Raw genomic sequence first — 22,231 nt, 5'->3', positions numbered from 1 at the left:
GACATTTTAATAATGCCTGTTCATCCATCTTAGCTGTCAAGGGAGAAAAAGTGATAATTCATTATTGGGTTTTGGGAGATAGATTTTGAATTGTGTATAGAAAGTGTGTACAGCATGTGCCTTATTCAGAGTTTGATATTAATGATCTTTTAATAGTGTAACAATTTGAGGTTTAACTTGATCATCTCTTTTACATTTCAAAGGAGCATTATTTTGAACCCAGCCTATTTCCTGAACCATCTTCGTCAAGCTGCTGTATTTAGATGGTTGGAACGATATTCTGAAGCTGCAAGGTATGGTTGGCATTTGTGGATTTTCTACATCTAATGTTTTCCCTACAGCTCCTTCATTCCAGCTCTCAGTACTACAGACAATTGGGGAAATTATTTCCTACAGCTCATCAGTACTAGGACATCATCATGTGTCCATGCTTCATTCTAGTGGTCCATGACTTTGTCAGAACCCCTTGATAGAATCAAATTCATGTAATACATAGTGATTGCTCCTCCTTTCTATATTAAAGTGCTACTAGAGACCCTGATACTGCACCATGAAAGTCCATGGCAACTTTGGTTTCAGTGAGCATAGGATCAAACCTATAGGAGAGATCTGATCCTGCTGCCCTTATTCACATGAGTAGTCTCACTAAAGTCAATGGGACTGTTCACGTGAATCAGAACTGCTTGCAGGGGAAAGTTCTTGCAAGATTGAGCTTTACTTGTGTGTTTATACTGGAAAAATGTGTAGATGTTGTGCAGCAGTGGTGCAGCTGCACTGGCACTACCAAATGGTGGAAACTGTAGTGTTGGCAGGGAGCAAATATTGTTACCACCTGACAGGTTTATATGAAAGAAGTTACCTTCCAGGAGGTGAGTAAGGTTGCCTGGTGTAATGCAAGAAGTAACTATACACCTATGTTACTGCTTCTACTCAGCACTTATATAGAATCTTTCATTTGAAGAGCATAAAGTGTTTTACAAACCATTAGTGAATGAAGACAGAACAGGCGTGAATTAGGTAAGAGATATAGAACAGTCACTTCACTCACTGCTGAAATCAATCACCTGTGGCATAGAACATGGCAGCTGTTTAACAATGAATGGCAACCCTTAGACAACAGTTTAGTATGGGAAGGGAAGAATACTTTATCCAACCAAAACTTCAGAGAGAATTTAGGGAGTCCGCTTGTAATTATCTCTGATGAACTTTGCCCAGGAGCTGTGATTAACACCCTGTAAAAGTTGTCACGGGATCTTGGACCACAAGTGATCTGAATCTCGGTTTTACATCTCATTCTAAAGAAAGTAACTCCAACAACACAATCTCCCTAGCATCTTGCTGGGGTACTGGGTCAGTATTGATTCAGAGAAAATTGCCACCTATTGAATCACCAACACTCAAGGTTCAGAGTAGCAGCCGTGTTAGTCTGTATCCGCAAAAAGAAAAGGAGTCCTTGTGGCACCTTAGGGACTAACATCTTGCACAGTTTTAAAGGTTGTAGCAGGAGACAACATTATTCCATGACTGGCAAGGAAGCCTGATTAAAGAGTCTATTTTCAGATCCGTTAATTCTCTGTTATCCCACCAACAGGCAAGAGGGTTTTACTTGAAACCAGGTAGAAGAATGTATTTTTCACTTCCAGGAGTTGATCTTTCCTAGAAAGTAATGCATAGAAAATGAAAGTATCTGAGAGCATAATGTGATCCAAGAAGAAAATGAGGTGCTCAGATAACTAGTAACAAAAAAAAGGTGGTTGGTGTTGCTGCAGATAAGTAATCATTCAACAGGAGTACTGCATCAGCAAGCAGGAAGGAACCGGGTCAGCTTTTTTTCATGTCAGGAAGCTTTCATGGAACTAGTTGTTTTTAAATGAGATTATGATGTATTTTGCAAAGGAGGAGAAATTTCTGACAGATGGAGACCAAGTGGATCCAAATAAGTGACAGTAGCATTGTGAGTTTAGCTTAGTTTACCATAGTATTGTAATAACTGTGTGGAGTTTTTGTTCCAGCCTTGTGTTAAACTAAGCTAAGCAGAAGCATCTCTTTGGAGTCAGTGGTATCAGTCCGACCCTGTTAACAATGTAGAATGCAATCTGTCTGTTACAGATAGACTGCAGTATGCAGGTGTTTAGCTGCAGTTTCTAAAAGTCTAAATATGCTTTTGTTAGCATGAGCTGTCATTTATCTTTGCTTGCTCTATGTATGTGAATGAGGTTAGTGTGTTTCCTTGTGTGATTTTTTCCCCATCTTAGTTATTATTATACATATCCAGAACATTGTTATAGGCTGTGAACAATTGTTTTTGGTGGAGATAGCATATATGTATACAGCAAATGGGCAGGAATAACTCAGCCCACCTGGCAGGTTGTGGGTGCCCAAGATAGAGAACTATTGATCTCTTTGAGGATATAGCAGGCTAAATTCCCTGGAGCAAATTCTTTCTCTGTTCCAAATTCAGAGATGATGTGTCAACTGATGTATGTTAGACCCCACTGCGTTCAGTTAGACTCCTTCATACTTACTTACACCTATTCTCTCCATATGTAAGAAGACTGGACTGGTATAAGTTACACTCTGAATAGCCAGTAGGTACAAGTTAAAGTAGGATGAGGGGTATTGTAATTTTTACTACCTTCTGACTCCTCAGTGTAACTGACACCAACTCAGGCTGCCTCAGACATTGGTGGAATGGATGTAAGTATGTATGAGACAACCTGAATGCCAGGGAGTCTAAATCAGTGTGAGCAGTTGAACGTGTATCACTGCCTGCCTCATCTCTGAATTTGGCTCCAGGTGTCTAAATGACTCCTGTATGTGACTCTAATAGGGTTGCCAATTTTGGTTTGATGCATTCCTGGAGGCATCATCACATGACATAATCTTTACTTAAAGATTAATCTTGAATTCCTGGAGACACCAGGACAATCCGGGAGGGTTGGCAACCCAAGACTCTAACAGGCTGCACTTCATTGCAGTGTACAGTGTTGTGCAGTAATCCCAAAGGCACTGCTTGACGGATCGGAGCTTTGAAAAATGAGCAATTCTAGAAGGTGGTAGCCACTGCCTCTAAGACATACTAAATATTTCAGTAAAAATGTTTCTCCTCCAGAGGTATCTCTGAAATGTGGAGAAATGGATTAGAGGGTGGGGAGAAACTTGAAGTCTGACAAGAAGCATACTGGATTGCCTGTAAGTGAGAGAGCATCTAGGGAAGTTAATGAGGGCAGTGCAAGAGGAGTTGTCACTAAACACTGCCATTGAGGGATGGGGTAAGGCAGTAGTCATAGAGAATGCATTGCCTGCAGAAATAACTGGGCAAACCAGGGGGCGTAGATATGAAAGCTATCATTCTTCCCTGACTTGCTAATATACGTTACATGTGATCTAACCTCTTCAACTGGAGCAGGGTTGAGCCTGAGTAATACAAAGTGAAAATTTGCAATGCATAGAAACAGTCAGGCTCCATATTGGGTTTGAAACCTGAAGTTCAAAGTCCAGAAGCTTATTTTTGCTTCTTACAATAAAACCATTTCGCTGTCATCTTTTTGCTGCTCAGAATGCTGTACTGTCTGGTTTAATTGCATCATGTTCTGTGAGGCACTTACCGATAGTACTTTTTGTAACCAACTAGAACACTAGTGACTTGGAACTAGCTGTATAAAAGCAAAAGAAAGTGGATCAAAGCACAGACTCATTCTCCCTATGCCAGAACACCTCATATTCACCCGTGACTCCATACAGGATAGTGCTAAGCAGTGCTAAAGGAGGAAGGTGGTTTAGGATCTTAATAGCCCCAGTATGGATGACTCAGCTGTTTACTGCTTCTTTTTAAAATGGCATTAGATAGTCCCATCCGCTCTACAGCAAACCAGACTTGATAGTTCTGAAACTCAGCATTTTGTCGATTACAGGATCTCTCTCTCTTTCTCTGCATGTATCTAGTTCCTGGTCTCATTTTATCCAAACCCTCCAAATTTGTACTGTGGGGAAAGGGGTGGATAAATGGTTCTGATTTATCACTTAAAAGGCATATGTTTGAACAGTTTAGTGTTCCTAAGAAGTTTAGACATTCTGTTCTTAGGAACAGTATAACTTTAAATTTCACTATGGTGCTATCACATAAATATTGATCCTATATTCTTCTCCCAAAGCCATTAATTGACTTCCCTCTACACTTACCTGTTTCACGGGCTACTTCCTGTTAAAAAAAATAAATCCTACAAGCTGTTTTTTGCTTTTCAAGAAATGGAGGATGGTCTATTTATCTCTCTACTGATTTTCTTTCAGTTTACAAAAAACAAAGCAAAAACCATTTCTATAAAAATCTGTTGTCATGGAAACCAACTTTGTTCTGGTTACACTAATGAAAGTCCCATTGGGGCCGCATGGTTTGCGCAATGTTAACAGATCTTGTAGCGAAGGTTATTTTTATACTAGTATCTCAGGCCCTGTGAATTTCTTGGGGTCAAGACAGAGAGAATGAACTTAAGGTAGTATCCTGTGCAGTGCTTCTTCAGTATGCCAGAAAATCATTGCAGCAGAGGAAGATGTAGCCAGTGAAAGAATCTTGATATCAGATACCCAGATACATCCAGTAAAGCAAGAATCCTTATGTTGGGCTGGCTCAACACTGAAGTCTTTTGGGGTGTCATTTATTACTTCTGCTTTCAGGAATGAAGTGCTCCGAGATAAGGGAACTATTTTGCATTTGCTAGTCATGGTGGCATAAACGTCAGTACCAACTCTACTGTAAGCTTCATGTGTGATGGCTGCCTCTTGGATGACACACTGGGGATTGAATCTGGGACTTCCAGAACTATAACCACAAACTGTTACAGCTTGAGCTAAAAAGCCAAGGCTGTGTAACTAAGGGCTGTTTCAATTCCTGTCCTCTGTAGATTGGCACAGAGAAGGGACCTTAACCCACATTCACCAGTGGGTTACATAAGGATGGTGCACAAGGCATGCAAGTATCATTTAGAAGTTTTAATGTATAGGCCAGGCACAGAACACACCTAGTGAAAGACACTCATGAATATTCTATGCATACATTATCTTTGCATTTCTGTCAGTGGAAGTGCTTGCCATATTTTGGACCAGCCACATCCCTTTTGACTGAAATCACATACTCTGCTGCCTTAATAATGTCTTGTTGTCTTAGAAACTCATACCTAATAGCATGCTCTTGTGTACGGGTAGGATCTCATTTGAATGTCCATATTGCATGCCAACTTTGCCCTCCTTGCTACATCCTTGCATAGATAAAATAAAGGAAGAGTCAAACCCACCTTATCCCACGTTATTTTGCTCATTTTCCTTCCACCTTGTTTTTTACTGTAGTGCAGCCTGATGAAAGCATTTCTTGTTAGTTACAGTCACTGACTTCCTTCCCAGAGCCAGGGGGCAGGGAGACCTCTGCTGGCGAGAATGACAATTTGTGATGTCAGATTTTTCAGTATTGAAGGAAGAAAATGAATCTGGGGGTTTTCTGCAAGCAAGGAACGGAGAGTTTCCACTATGTGTGTGCTATTTCCCCAGAGAAATATTACAAAGGAGCACTTCATAAATTGCAGCTAAGAAAGAAGCTTTGACATTTATCAGGATCAGTCAAAGCCCAACGGAAAGTCCATGCAGCTTATTATTTAATTTGACACCAGTATATGGTGTCAGTCTGTATCCAAAAAAACCTAGCTGTTATTTCTATGCTCTACTCATTATTCTTTTATTACTCTCAAATGTGTGAGTGTCAAACAATAGTTCATTCAGCTGAAGCAGTGTCAAAAACAGTGGGCAGCTTTAGTTACTAATATTTTTCATTAAAAGTAAACAGCATTGTTGATAGTATGGGTTTTGTCTTTATAGAGGGGGCATTGGGTGTATCAGAAAAGGGAATACAACCAAACTGAGGAAGAATCAGTTCTGACTTACAGGGAGTATAGATACTATTATTCTAAAAGTTACATCAGCTACCTGTTTTTAAGCCATTCATCCCAATTACTCCATCTTTTCTCAAACAGTTCAGCTGTTAACCTTAACAGGCAGCATGGCTTTCCATGCCTCTTGAGATTTGCATGACATGCATCTATGCAAACTACTATTTGTTTGATATTGTGTCACAGAGCATCTGAGATCTTGCTGTGCTTAATGACCTGTTTTCCTAAGTGCCTCCTGTCATTTCTTTCCTTAAGATTTTGTCCTTTCCAAGTACATCTTCTCTGCTTTTTACTCCACATTTGCAAGGTCTTTGTTTCCTTACATAGTAGTTGCCATTTAAAAGGTAGCCTTTTTGTAACAAATTATATTACTATCAATACAACATAGGAAAATATTACTACTTACTACCAAAAGACAGGTTCTTTTAAAAAGGCAACCACTGCACAATAAGAACTACTGACCTGGTGGTTAGTACTCTTTATTGCCCCGCTGGAGACTTATTTTTGTTTCCTAGTAATGGTCTCTCACTGCCTAAGCCATCTGGGACTCGGAGTACAACAGAACAGCATGCTCAGCCCTTGAGTGCTTTGTGTTGCTTCTCCATATGATAAAGGTTCACTGTTGGCAGGTTCCCTGGGAGTTCTATCCACTCCTCTGCAGCCAATAAGATGTTAGCTACGTCATGAGCCACAGGGCTCCTTTTGCTGCATTTGGTAGCTATTTCCATATCCGTGTACACGCAATCATCAAACCCTGATTGTGCTAATTTCACACCTCTCTCCTTTATTCAAAATTCCAAAACCAAATTTTGTTTATCTGAAACTCTGATTATCTGGTGGTTTCAGATATCTCCAGAGACCTTAAAATAATCAGAGTTTCCCTTTATTCATGACCTGGGGCAGATGTTTAAAGTTGAACTATTATTTCTTTGTTCACTCTCTGAGTTAGGTAAAAAAGGAACTGCCTCCAACCCTATTCCAATTTTTTTAACCTCCAGAAAATGTAAGCTGTACCATATCAGAAGAGGATAGTGGTTCACCTAGTCTGATACCTTGCCTCTGAGGGGCAGATTCAGGATATTGGAAAGGAAGGTTATGAAATTAGAGTAACATTAACACCACAAAGACATGGGTTTGTGTATTATAGAGCTTGTAGAGCTATTAAAACTGCAAAAGAAGTATAACTATATTTACCATTTGAAGATTGAGAGCCAGCTAACCGACAGTACAATGGGGCCCTGATTTGGCCCTTTAGACACTATTATAGAATCATTAAAACCATAGAAATATAGGACTGGAAGGGACCTTGATAGGTCATTTAGTCCAGTCCCCTGCACTGAGGGCAGGACTCAGTATTATCTAGACCGGGGGTAGGCAACCTATGGCACGTGTGCCGAAGGCGGCATGCGAGCTGATTTTCAGTGGCATTCACACTGCCCAGGTCCTGGCCACCGGTCCGGGGGGCTCTGCATTTTAATTTAATTTTAAATGAAGCTTCTTAAACATTTTTAAAACCTTATTTACTTTACATACAACAATACTTTAGTTATATATTATAGACTTATAGAAAGAGACCTTCTAAAAACATTCAAATGTATTACTGGCACGCGAAACCTTAAATTAGAGTGAATAAATGACGACTCGGCACACCACTTCGGAAAGATTGCCGACCCCTGAACTAGACCATCCCTGACAAGTGTTTGTCTAACCTGTTCTTAAAAATCTCCAATGATGGAGATTCCACAACCTCCCTAGGTAATTTGTTCCAGTGCTTAACTACCCTTACAATTAAGAAGTTTTTCCTAATGTCTAACTTAAATCTCCCTTGCCGCAATTTAAGTCCATTACTTCTTGTCCTGTCCTCAGTGGTTACGGAGAACAATTTATCACCCTTCTCTTTATAACAACTTTTTACATTCTTAAAGACTATTCTCATGTTTCCCCTCAATCTTCTCTTCTCCCCACTAAACACATTTTTTTCAATCTTTCTTTGTAGGTCATGTTTTGTAGACCTTTAAAAAATTTTGTTGCTCTCCTCTGGACTTTGTTCAATTGGTCCACATCTTTCCCAAAGTGTGGTGCCTAGACCTGCACATAACAATATTCCAGTTGAGGCCTTATCAGTGTTGAGGAGAGTGGAAGAATTACTTCTCGTGTCTCGCTTATAACACTCTTGCTAATACAGCCCAGAATGATGTTTACTTTTTTTGCAACTGTATTACCTTTTTGACTCATATTTAGTTTGTGATCCACTATAACCCCCAGATCCTTTTCTGCAGCAATAATTTCCCATTTTTTATTTGTGCAATTAATCATTCCTTCCTAAGTGGAGTACTTTGCATTTGTCCTTGTTGAATTTCATCCTATTTATTTCAGACAGTTTGTCAAGATGATTTTGAATTCTAATCCTATTCTCCAAAGCTCTTGCAACCCTCCTAGCTTGGTATCATCCACAAACTTTATAAGATATTGAATAGAACCAGATCTAGGACAGATACTTGCCGGGCCTCACTCGATATAGTAGTCCAGCTTGATTGTGAACCATTTATAACTACTCTCTGAGTATGCTTTACCAACCAGTTGGGCACCCACCTTATAGTAGGTTCCTCAAAGCTATATTTCCCTAGTTTGTTTATGAGAAGGTCATGTGAGACAGTATCAAAAGCCTAACTAATGTCAAGATATATCAAATCTTCTGCTTCCTCCCTATCCACAAGGTTTGCTACCCTGTCAAAGAAGGATAGTAGGTTGGTTTGACATGATTTGTTCTTGACTGTTACGTATTACCTTATTTTCTTCTAGGTGCTTACAAATTGTTTGTTTGATTATTTGATCCATTATCTATCCAGGTACCAAAGTTAAGTTGACTGGTCTATAATTCCCAGGGTTAAGTATCAGAAGAAGTCTTGCATCTGAAGAAGTGAGGTTCTTACCCACAAAAGCTTATGCTCCCAATACTTCTGTTAGTCTTAAAGGTGCCACAGGACCCTCTGTTACCAATTCCCAGGGTTGTCCTTATTTCCCTTTTCATAGATAGGTACTACATTTTCCCTTTTCCAATTCTCTGGGATTTCTCTCCAACTCTGTTAATTCTCAGAGATAATCACTAATGGCTCAGAGATCTCTTCAGCCAGTTCCTTACGTATTCTAGGATGTATTTCATTAGGTCCCACCTTGAAGAAATCTAACTTGTCTGAGTAATTCTTAACTTCTTCTTTTCATATTTTAGCCTCAGATTCTAACTCATTTATACTGATGTTCACTATGTTAGTCATCCAATCACTGGTAACTTTTTTGATGAAAATTGAAACAAAAAAGGCATTTAACACTTCGGCTGTTGCTGCGTTTTCTGTTATTGTCTTTCCCTCCTCGATGAGTAGTGGACTTACCCTATCCTGGGTCTTCCTCTTGCTTCTCATGGACTTGTAAAATGTTTTCTTGTCACCTTTAATGTCCGTAACTAGTTTAATCTTGCTTTTTGCCTTGGTCTTTCTAATTTGGTCCCTATGTGCTTGTGTTATTTTTTGTATATATTCATCCTTTGTAATTTTACCTAGTTGTCACTTTTTGTATGACTCTTTTTTTGAGTTTCAGGTTGTCAAAGATCTCCTGGTTAAAGCAAGGTTGTCTCTTACCATACTTCTTATCTTTCATATGTATTGCGATAGTTTGCTCTTGTGCCCTTATTAATGTTTTTTTTTAAACTGCAAACTTTCCTGAACTCTTGTTTTCCCTTAGACTTGCTTCCCATGGGATCTTGCCTACCAGTTCTCATGGGAACTTTATAATTTCATGATCACTTTCACCCAAGCTGCCTTCCACTCTCAAATTCTCAACCAGTTCCTCCCTGTTTGTCAGAAACAAATCTAGCACCGCATCTCCCCTAGTTGCTTTCTCCACCTTCTGTAATAAAATGTTGTCTCTGATGCATTCTAAGTACTTTTGTTGGCTAATCTGTGCCCTGCTTTCAATAGGTCTGCCTCCCACTTCTATTTCAACCTCAGTGCAAGTGTATACATCTTTGATATACAAAGCAACACCTCCTCCCTTTTTTCCCTGCCTGTCCTTCCATAGCAAGCTGTACCTTCTATGCCAATAATCCAGTCCTGTGAATTATCCCACCAAGTTTTTTTTATGCCAATTATGTTGTAATTGTGTTTATGCACTAGTATTTCTAGTTCTTCCTGCTAATTCCTCATACTTCTTGCATTAGTATACAGACATCTAAGATGTTCATTAGATTGCCCCTCTATATTCCCTCTTGTCTCTCCTTTGTCCCTGATGTGATTGCCCATGTTCCCCACAGATTCTGACCTGTCATCTAGCTCTCCATGTTTTGGATTTACCTTTGAGTTTTATCTCTTGCCTCTGTTGAACCTCATTTAAAGCCCACCTCACTGGGTTAGTCCATCTGTATCTGAAGATACTCTGCACCTTCCTTGATAGGTGGACCCCATCTCTGCTCAGCAGTTCTTCTTCTTGGAGCAGCATCCCATGGTGGAGGAAACTAAAGCCCTTCTGGTGACATCATCTGCATAGCCATGCATTCACCTCCAAGATGTGTCTGTCTCTGCTTGGGCCGACCCTTGACCAGAAGGATCATGAGAACACCACCTGAGCCCCCAACTCCTTCCTCTTCACTCCCAGGGCACTGTAATCACTTCTGATCTGCTTGCAGTATCATTAGTCCCCACATGGGTGAGCAGCATAGAGGGTCAGATGATCCTCGGCAATCTTTCTGTAATCTCTCATATATGGGCCCCTAGCAGGCAACACACCTCCTGGGATGCCACGTCAGTCCTGCAGATGGATACCTCCTTCTCCCTTAGAAGGGAGTCACCAACTACCACCCCCATAGTTTCCTCTTGGGTGTGGTGGGCGCGATTCTCCCAGCCTTGGGGGTCAGGAGCAGTGAAAGCTTCCTAAAAGTGGGGGGCCACTTCCCCTGAGGCCACTTCCTGCTCCCCCCATGCCACTCCTTCCCCCTGAACTTCTGCTCTCGCACCACCCCTTCTCCCTGAGCCCCCACCCTCACCCCACCCCTTTTCCCTGAGGCCCTGCCCCCCTGCTGCCCCTTTCCCCAAGTCCCCCACCCCTAATTCTCTCTTCTATGCCCCCCCCTCCCTGTTGCTTGCCCTTACAGCCAGGAAAAAGTGGTGGAGCCATGGCCCCCTGGCTCCCCCTGTTCCAGCACAACTGTTGGGGGTACATGGCTTCTCCTTCTCCACCTTTGGGGGAGATTCCTCATCCTATTTCTCATGCTATTGTACTAGTAATAATAGATGCTCAGGGCCAGTGGAGATCATAATTACCACTTCCAGTTCTCATCACAGACCCCTCATGCTGTTCTGCCTGGTCTGGCCATATGCTTTCTGTTGGAATCAGCAGAACTCATGTATCTAAAACTTTCTTTGATTCTTTTAATATGTATCCTTTAAGATTAAGACAGACTTCAGGGTCTGTTGTGGTGTCTTCAGTTCTATATAAATATCTTATTGTTTTACACCACCAAGTGGCCAGATTGAGCAGATATAGCAAGAATTTTTGAATCTAGCCTTACTACCTTAACACATGCTAGGTTTGGGTTTGTTGCGGTAGCCCTTATAGGGCACAGGTGCTTTCTAGCGACTGCTAGCGACTGCTTTCCAAACTTCATTTGGATATAACAAAAGACCTCTCATTTTGGAAGAGACATTTAAATGTCAAGCCGATTCTTGAGCAATTGCCTCTGCAACCTTCCACTCTTGGATGCATGTGTGTTACCACCGTAGTCATCCTGAAAGCAGTGACCATTGGGGCGGTGTGCATGCCCCCTTGTGGCAGTGCTCAGAGTGCAAGTACATGAGAAGCTGCAACCTCAATAGCTCTCATGTCCTTTACTGTTCATGTGAGGGGCTTCAGAAGCAGCAACTCCTCTCCCTATTCTCTGTCCGGCTTTAGGTGAGTTGTCAGGGGTTTGTGGAGTTGGTTGTAGGTTTTGGTAAGTTCAGTCCAAGCTTGACACCAGTACAGGCTTCAGACTGGATGGCAAAGGGTAGCACTACATCAGAGCAGATCGTGGCAAGGATAGGAAAAAGCTATGTGCCACCATGCCACTCCACTCTGCCTCCTATTTGTTCCTTTCTTCATGGGTAAGTAGCTGAAGGAAGAAGTTGCTACGCATTTCTCATTAGGGTCAACAACAGAAATTCTCAAGAGAGAGTGAGGGAAAAGACTAATTTCTAATGGGTAAAGAAGGGTAGTCTTTGTGGTGCATTGCTAAAAATAGAGGGTAAGAATGGAAACTGCCCGGCAACATTTTAGTGGTCATTGCTGGACTTGCTATTAAACGTAGGCCTGGTCTACACTACCCGCCTGAATCGGCGGGTAGAAATCGACCTCTCGGGGATCGATTTATCGCGTCCCGTCAGGACGCGACAATCGATCCCCGAATCGACGCTCTTACTCCACCAGCGAAGGTGGGAGTAAGAGCCGTCGACGGGAAGCCGCGGAGGTCGATTTTGCCGCCGTCCTCACAGCGGGGTAAGTCGGCTGCGATACGTCGAATTCAGCTACGCTATTCGCGTAGCTGAATTTGCGTATCGTAAATCGACCCCCCCCCTGTAGTGTAGATGTAGCCTCAGTACCTTCCATCTGAGTTCTCAAACATTTTGGCTATTAGTGAATTAAGCCCCCAATACCCCTATAATGCAAGAAGTGTTATTTAATTTACAGATGAAGAAGCAAAGGCAGAGACTAAGGCCAACGTTTTCAAATGCAGCCACTAACTTTGGGTTTGTCAGGTTTGGGAATGATATTTCAGAGGTGCTGAGCCCCGGGTACTGCCTCTGACTTCAGCTGGAGTTGTTGGTGTGCAGTTCCTCTGAAATTCAGGCCATATTTTAGGTGTCTCAAGCTGGACACCACGCTTTTGAAATTTGGGTCTGACTTAGTCAGTGTCGTCCAAGGAAATGATGACAGCGCTGGGAATGGAACCCAGGTGCTAATTCCCAGTCCCATTGCTTTAACCAGAAATCCTAAAAAAAGAAACTGTGAGGAGAAGAGGTCGCTTTCCATGCAGGACTATTCACTGGAAAAGCCTGATTATTTGAACTGACTTTCTAATAAACTGCCGGCAACTGCTTGTTCTCTTTCAGTCCAGATTATCCACGTGCATTTTTGGCCATCTGAGCAATATGAGTAATTAGGAGTGTATTGATAGCCTTCGAAATTACACATTTGTACTGGTCTGTATTTTATACTGTGATGCCATGTCGCTGGAGGTGTCAGAAACAGGGAGGTGATGCCATGAACTGGAGTCAGATTACATAGCAGTGTCTTGAAAATGCTGTTTATCTGACCATAGGTATAAAGCTATAATTTGTCCTGCCCCTGCATAGCTGCTTTAGGGGAGGAAGTGTACAAATAGGAGCTTTCTCCCCTTCTTGTGGCTCTCTGCCTTCCTCCTCCCCCATCCCCATGTAGGGACAGAGGACAAGTACATTCCTTGCGCTCAGGGGAGTGCAGGGACAGGTTAGGCACCTAATTCCCATTGAAATCCAGGGGAGTTAGGCACTTAACTCACTAAGGCTATATCTACACTACAGGGGGGGGTCGATTTAAGATACGCAAATTCAGCTACGCGAATAGCGTAGCTGAATTCGACGTATCAGCTCCGACTTACCCTGTTGTGAGGACGGCGGCAAAATCGACTGCCGCGGCTCCCAGTCGACGGCGCTTACTCCCACCTCCGCTGGTGGAGTAAGCGCGTCGATTCGGGGATCGATTGTCGCGTCCTGACGAGACGCGATAAGTCAATCCCCAAGAGATCGATTTCTACCCGCCGATTCAGGCGGGTAGTGTAGACCTAGCCTTAGACACTTTTGAAAATCTATCAGCATCTTTAGGCACCTAAATGTACTTGAAAATGTAGCCCTTGGACGCCTAAGTCCCACTGGCTTTAAATAACAGCTAGGCTTCTAAGAACCAAGGGCTTTTTTGAAAATGGGACTTAGGCACTTTTGAAAATGTTACTTCAGATCCTCTGCTGGTGACCCATATTCACTTCCTTCTCTCTTATCGGCTCCTTCATTAGAGCTATCACTTTATCTCTGCAGATGACTCATGAGTCCATATCCTTTGCTCTGATTTCTGTCTTCATTGCTTTATGTTTGAAAGGATTTCAGCAAAGGGGATAATGCTGTCTTCAAATCTAAGGCAATTTGGGTCCTGGGAACTTTCTGTCAATCTGGTGGCCTTCTTCTTCCTTTTATAATAAACAAACAAACTGCTGATAATACTTTACAGAGTTATGAGGGGCTTTCCTTCTGAAAATCTCAGAGAGCATTGCAAACATTAATGAATTAATATAACACCTTTGGGAAGAAGGTATCCTCATTTTGGAAACAGAGATACTAAAACCATGAGGAGTCCGGTGGCACCTTAAAGACTAACAGATTTATTTGGGCATAAGCTTTCGTGGGTAAAAAACCCACTTCTTCAGATGCATAGAGTGAAAATTTCTATGCATCTAAAGAAGAGGGTTTTTTATCCACAAAAGCTTATGCCCAAATAAATCTGTTAGTCTTTAAGGTGCCACCGGACTCCTCGTTATTTTTATGGATACAGACTAACACGGCTACCCCCTGATACTTGACAGGGAGATTAAAGTGATTTTCACAAGGTCATAAAGGAATTTCTTGATGTCCTGGGGAACAGAACCCGGATTTCCTAATTGTGAGGTTTTTGGTTTAACCACGAGATTGTCCTACCTCTCATTTATGATTTCTGAAGACCCTCCAGGGAACAGTTAAAGCATTTAGATGAAATAGTGGCTCTTATGAGTAATCCCATGTGTCAGCTTGATCTTCTAATTTTCCATAGTCAGTTCTTGTAGAGTGTGTGTCTACTATCACCTCTTCTTCTAGTGCTTCCAATATTCCATCCTTTTCTACCTTTGCAAAATCTACAATGTGCATTAGGCCATTAAAAAAATAACCCAAGTTATTAACATTTAGAAATTAGCTACAATACAAGCAGAGTATCTTTTATATATGTATATTGAATGGGATGGACCAAATGGCAGGTTGATATAATACTAAATATGGATTAATACCAGAGACTGTAAAGACTCTAAGGGAGCCATCCATTGTGAGTTAGTCAATTTTACACTTAAAATTAGAGAGAGAATAAAATTTACACAACTCTACATTATACTGAAAGATTGTATTTTTATTAAGGGTTTATGATGACAATACATATCACAAGAGTGAAGCTCAATGGCTTTATAAATGTCACCTGAACTCCCATGATAAACAGAGCGCTATAACACGCACACCAGATTATGGGGTATCATTTATTTCCCATTTCCATCTGTGTTTTGGGAAGAGCAGAAAGTACAGGTCCCTTGAAATAGAGATCCCTTGTGTATAGTAATTGACATTCATTTAAAACAGAGTGAGACACCATCTTCTGTATTGCTATTGTGATTTGTATTATAGTAACACCAGAACTGAGATTGGGCTGCTGTAAAAACACAGAGTAAGAGAAAGTCCCTTCTGCAAAGAGCTTACATGCTAGAGTTAGGATAGGTAACAGGTAGGAGAAAGGAAGGATTATTATCCCCATTTTGCTGATGGGGAACTGAGGCAGAGAGAGACTAAGGGCCAGATTTGTAAAGGTATTTCGGTGCTGAAAGGTGTAGATACGTTCCTAGTGGAATTTACGAAAGTGCCTAAGAAGGGGCAGAAATTTAGCAAGAACTGGAGCAGATGCTGTAAACTAAACATGGAGGCATGAAATGTGTACATGGTTAGAATCCTGTTCATAGAAATGAGAACAAAATAATGGGGAAGAATAATAGGGAAATGGTATCATCTGAAGTACAATGGTGCCTCGAGGCCCTACCATTGGGCTAAGCACTGTACAAAGATGTAGTAAGAAATGGCCCTTGCTGTCTTACAAACTAAATAGGCAAGATAGTCAAGTATTATTGTTCCTACTTTACAGACAGGAAGCTGGGTCACAGAGACATGAGGTGGCTTTAATGTTTGTACTGAATCCACATCTGAGTCCCAGTCCAGTGCTTGAACTACAAAACTACCCCTGAAAACTGTTTGAAGCTGAGGAGGAACAGGCGGTCCATATCATAGAAATGACAGGTGGATTTGGGGCTACATTTTCAACAGAATGGAGTCACCTGGATGATAGGCTCAGCGAGTGTTGCCTGGAGTGAGAATGGGGAAACAAACTGCTGGCATATGCCAACCGACCCACCTGGTCATATTTGGCCCATGGCAGAGCGGCTTGGCATCCCCCCAGTGACACATTCATACTGCAGTGGACAGAATGAGGCCGTGATGAGCATGACATTTTGGACTAAGGATTTGCAAAATTTGATCTTTAAAATTGCAGCAGTTGTTGAGTAATAGGTCCAGATGCAATCCCAACCAGCAAATGTCCGCTTATTTCTGCATTCTCCTAACATAAGGCCAGCTGAATGGATTATAGATCCTATCCGTGCACCTTCCCATCTCAGCAAAGCTTAGAAAATGGACACGTGTCAAACCTGGATAGATAACATTTCTTGGTCTTGGAAAGAATCCATAGCTGCAGATAGCGGGCACAGTTATTAAATAAATCTCTCCTCATCACACATGCACCTGGTGAGCTGGAACTAGGACAAAGACTTTCAGCTTTTCTGGCCTTCTTCAGGCCTCGCCACTTGACTTGAAGAAGAACTGCTTTAGTTCATAATAAAAGTCTCTTTTCTTTCTTTTGAGCTAGACGCTAGAGGGCAGCATCACTCACATACACACACAGTACATTGTAATACTAACTATTGCCTTTACCAGAGCAGGGGGAAATATTACAGACCACCCTGCATATAAATTGTGAACAACAATACAGAATCGTTCTACAAATGTAGGCAAAATCCTTCCAGACCTCTTGCATGGTTCTTATGTAGCTTCTCCCTTCCTCCTCAGTTACATGCTGGGGGTGAAATCCTGGCCCCGTTAAAGTTAATGAGAGTTTTGCCATTAACTTCACGGTGGCCGGGATTTCACCCTTTGTGTCTACTGTATCAGGGTACAAGAATACTAACTGTGCTCAGTTAGATGCTGTTCTTTTCAACAGGATGGAGTCACATGGATGATAGTCTCACGTGTGTTGCCTGGAGTGATGATGGGGAAACAAACTGCTGGCATATGCCAACCAACCCATCTGGTCATATTTGTCCCATGTGCTCAGTTAGATGCTGTTCTTTGTCCTACTGAAGTCAATGGGACTTGTGCCAGTGACTTGAATGAGGGCTAGATAGAGAGCCTTAGAGCTAAATCTAGCCCTCAGATGCAAATCCATGGCTTCCACTGAAGTCTCATAGACTCATAGACTTTAAGGTCAGAAGGGACCATTATGATCATCTAGTCTGACCTCCCGCATGATGCAGGCCACAAAATCTGACCCACCCACTCCTGGAATAATTCTCTCCCTTGACTCAGCTGTTGAAGTCCCCAAATCATGATTTAAAGACTTTAAGTCGCAGAGAATCCTCCAGCAAGCGACCCCTGCCCCATGCTGCGGAGGAAGGCGAAAAACCTCCAGGGCCTCTGCCAATCTACCCTGGAGGAAAATTCCTTCCCGACCCCAAATATGGCGATCAGCAGAACCCCGAGCATGTGGGCAAGATTCTCCAGCCAGACCCACATTGACCATTGATACTAATTACCAGCGATGGCACGTTATTGACTTATTGACTAAAATCACGTTATCCCATCAAACCATCCCCTCCATAAATTTATCAAGCTTAATCTTAAAGCCAGAGAGGTCTTTTGCCCCCACCGTTTCCCTCGGAAGGCTATTCCAGAACTTCACCCCTCTGACGGTTAGAAACCGTCGTCTAATTTCAAGCCTAAACTTCCCGACGGCCAGTTTATATCCATTTGTTCTCGTGTCCACATTAGTACTAAGCTGAAATAATTCCTCTCCCTCCCTGGTATTTATCCCTCTGATATATTTAAAGAGAGCAATCATATCCCCCCTCAGCCTCCTTTTGGTTAGGGTAAACAAACCGAGCTCCTCGAGTCTCTTTTCATACGACAGGTTTTCCATTCCTCTGATCATCCTAGTGGCCCTTCTCTGTACCCGTTCCAGTTTGAGTTCATCCTTTTTAAACATGGGAGACCAGAACTGCACACAGTACTCCAAATGAGGTCTCACCAGTGCCTTGTATAACGGAACCAGCACCTCCTTATCCCTACTAGAAATACCTCGCCTAATGCATCCCAAGACCGCATTAGCTTTTTTCACGGCCACGTCACATTGCTGAATCATAGTCATCCTGCAATCAACCAGGACTCCGAGGTCCTTCTCCTCTTCCGTTACTTCCAACCGATGCGTCCCCAGCTTATAACTAAAATTCTTGTTAGTCATCCCTAAATGCATCACCTTACACTTCTCACTATTAAATTTCATCCTATTACTATTACTCCAGTTTACCAGGTCATCCAAGTCTCCCTGCAGGATATCCCGATCCTTCTCCGAATTGGCAATACCTCCCAACTTTGTGTCATCCGCAAACTTTATCAGCCCACTTCTACATTCGGTTCCGAGGTCAGTAATAAATAGATTAAATAAAATCGGACCCAAAACCGAACCTTGAGGAACTCCACTGGTAACCTCCCTCCAACCTGACAGTTCACCTTTCAGTATGACCCGCTGCAGTCTCCCCTTTAACCAGTTCTTTATCCACCTCTGGATTTTCATATTGATCCCCATCTTTTCCAATTTAACCAATAATTCCTCATGCAGTACCGTATCAAACGCTTTACTGAAATCGAGTTATATTAGATCCACCGCATTTCCTTTATCTAAAAAATCTGTTACTTTCTCAAAGAAGGAGATCAGGTTGGTTTGGCACGATCTGCCTTTCGTAAAACCATGTTGTAATTTGTCCCAATTGCCATTGACCTCAAGGTCCTTAAGTCATCTCTCCCATTGAAGTCAATGGAAGCTGCATGCATACAACTGAGAGCAGATTTCATTCCTAGGTCTATAATACAGTATCACAATATGCAGCCTCCTAATACCAGGCCTTCTTTGAAATGTTTATTATTAAATCCTTGTAATTTTTGGTCAGATCTTATTAAGAACATAATACTGGCTTGGAAAACAATCGGAAAGGGTATTAGAACAGGACTGGGATTACTCGTTGCGATACACTTAACTGGGGGGAGATTTCAAATTCAATTTACAGTAATGTCAAAGTACAATTAATATATAGGCAGTGATAAGGGAAACATGCAGATGTACACATTGATAGCACTACATCCACAAATAAACTTTTGGTTAGTAATTAGGTACACAAGATTATTATATGTTTAATTGACTAAAGTGACAATTTGGAATTACATCTAGTCACATTTAATTGGATTTGGAATCTCCAGAGGATAGGAAATGGAGAGCAGTTTGGAGAAGCAGCCATAAAAGCAAACTGATTTTCTAAAGTCAATGAAAGCAATGCATTAATATCTGCTTTACAATAGTTTTTAATATCCCCTCAGTCTAATAAGAGTAATGCAATGGTTATAACAAACAGTCTGGATACTAAAGCGTATTCAATTAGATACAAAGATTGCTGATTGGTTTGGGGTTTTTTTATAGCATAATTTAATCAAAGGTGAACTATGTTTGACTTTGCTGTAGACTGAGATATTCTCAGACTCGCAGTACATCTCAGTGCTGTTCTGGAAGAAATTTAGACTATATTTAATGTATTTTAGTCCATAAATGCTTTAAAGCATAATAAGCAGCAGCCAGAATAAAATATTTTTGAGCAGCCATTAAATATCTGAGCACAATATAAACAGAAAAACCATAAAAGGAAAAAATGTAAGGTTGTTTTCTCGCATGTAGTTTAGCTACCTAATAAAAATGCTTGCTGTATTCCCAAAATGTGTTTTACTGTTGAGCAATGACTGATAGTTATGTATAACTGTGTGCCCTTTTTATATAAACTTCATATTATATTCATTTTATATTATCTGCTTTAAAAACTTGGTACTTTTATCTCCCTCCCCTCCCCAACATTCACGTCTTTATTCTGCTCTTGTCATTAGGAGTGCCATGACTGCTGACTACATGTACTGGCTGTCAGGAGGCAGTGAGCAGCATATAAGCAAGCTCATCAAACTGTATTGGCAGGTAAAAATTGATGGTCTAACTAGAAAGGAGGAGCCCATCTCACTATTAGGACCAAAATGAAGGATTAGTGCTTAAAAGACTGCCGACAAAGATAGCTCTGGGGCATATCAATCAGCAGGACACTGTATAGCGCTAACGTATTTATAATTAAGTAGATTTTCTGTGACTAATTTTAAGGGCAAAATTCAAGGTTGTTGTTAACCCTTGGCTCATACTTCAATTTTATGGAGTGCTATAAAATTTAATTCCAGATACTGACCCTTTTAAAAAAAAATTTGGCTGAGACTGTTTTTCTGATAACTTTTCATACTCTTTGAAATGGAAGGGAAAAAGACCTAACCAGTGGTCTCAGGGAAACAGAGTACAATAAGAAAGACAACTAGTAAGACCCCAATTCTGCAAAGATTAATCACTGCATGTAGTCCTATCAGCTTCGATGAGCCTCATCACTCGAGCAATGATTACTCCCTTGAGTAAGGTTTTGTAGGATCAGGGCCCTGATCTAACAAAGCACTCAAGCACATGTTTAACTTTTAGCACATGTGTAGCCCCACTGACTGTAATGGGAGTACCGGTATTCTTGGAAGTAATCAAGTAAGTGTTTGCTGGATTGGGGCTTAGTGCTAGCTCACTGGTACTGGTTACATTTCTAGCCTCTGTCTCAAACACACCCACGTGTACACACACACACACATCTATGCTCCGGAAACTCTACTCACTCCAGTAACTGCTTGAGAGTCTCTCCTCCTTCCTGTCTCTTTATTTTTAGGATTGGGTTAAGGGGCTAATAGCAGGATCTCCTTATTTTTCAGTTGCTTCTTCCCATCTACTCTCTGGGCATTAATTCCCTACTTCTCTCCTTCCTGTTTGTGCCTTCCCTCCTGATTGCCCAAGCTGGCCCTAAGCATGGTGCCAAGACTGTGTAGCAGCTGGGGTTCCACCCTTTGGGGGACCCACCTCCCGTGCAACCTCTGCAATTTGAGATGGGGCCCAGTCCACTCATCTGGCAGTGAAACCCAACAGGAACGAAACGGTTCATCCCCTACCATCAGAGGGTAATTCATGGGCTCTCCCTCCACATGCCAGCACTTAGAGAGCTCACCTTTGCTTTTGGCCCTATCAGTCATAAAGCTAATCCTTTCCACTCCCTGATTGATATTTGCCCCAGCTGTACCTCCCTATCTGCATGCCCCGTTGTCCATAAACACATGCTTCATGGCCTGGCTCCCAGGATGAGATGAAAGAGGTTTTATGTCAAGCTACTTTGTCGCTGGTTAAATGGTTAATAAAAATCCATACAATCTACAACGGTTTCATACATTATGCATAAACTTTACCTTATGATAAAATATCGGGGTCTGATTCTGATCCCGCTTACACTGGCGTACACCACATCACAGTTACTCTTTGTTGTATGAAGAGCAAAAGAAAAAACATTTCTAATTTACTTCAGTGTAATGAAGATCAAAATCAGGCCCTTTATGTTCCAGTGTCATTCCTGGAGGTCTGCAGGATGAATCTTCCCTTTCCTAAATTGTTAGCTGCATCCTCTGACTTCTTATTTATACACACGAATACATCTCACTCTAGGAGCCACCGTCTTTCAGAACTGTGGTGAGTGCAAAGCATGTCTAGTTCAGAGTATTACCCATTGGGCTAGCATTTGCTGTGCCTGTGAATTTTCAAATGTGAATAGATCAAAGGACCTGTGTATTAACCTCTACCTCAGCCCAGGTTCCAGCTCCACTCCCATTCTGTGGACTTGATTCATGGGCTGGGCACTGGGAAAAGTATTTGCCCCCTAGGTGCTTACTGCATATGCATCAGGAGATCCAGTAAAGTCCCAACTCCCCAAGACCTCACTGGTGGGAACATGCAGTCTTTGCCCTCTCTGTTCCTGTTTCTTTTCTGCCTGTCCTTGGAGCTGGAATTTCTTGTCTCCTTTGTTTGCAGAAGCTGTGAAGTGTCAATGAAGATCTTCCCATTTGTTTGATCCAGGGCCGGCTCTGGCTTTTTTGCCGCCCCAAGCAAAAAAAAAAAAAAAAAATCGGGGCGGCCAGAACGGTAAAGCAAAAAAAAAAAAAAAAACCTGCGGCGCGGCCAGAGCCAGGGTG

The 22,231-nt window shown here is 41.8% G+C and overlaps 1 protein-coding gene across 1 annotated transcript in view; it reads left to right on the top strand.

Moving 5' to 3' along the window:
* The window catches only part of SPATA16 (spermatogenesis associated 16), a 122,881-nt gene that overhangs the window by 35,888 nt on the left and 64,762 nt on the right, over positions 1-22,231 (top strand). Inside the window, exons 3-4 of the mRNA XM_065411238.1 lie at positions 204-293; positions 20,033-20,117. Coding sequence (XP_065267310.1) covers positions 204-293; positions 20,033-20,117 — 175 coding nt within the window. The remainder of the gene's footprint in view (positions 1-203; positions 294-20,032; positions 20,118-22,231) is intronic.

Source organism: Emys orbicularis, chromosome 9, assembly GCF_028017835.1.
Source record: "Emys orbicularis isolate rEmyOrb1 chromosome 9, rEmyOrb1.hap1, whole genome shotgun sequence".
In the NCBI taxonomy this organism is placed as follows: domain Eukaryota; kingdom Metazoa; phylum Chordata; order Testudines; family Emydidae; genus Emys; species Emys orbicularis.
Note: the sequence above shows the minus strand (reverse complement) of the source record. Positions and strands in the feature narration are given on the sequence as shown.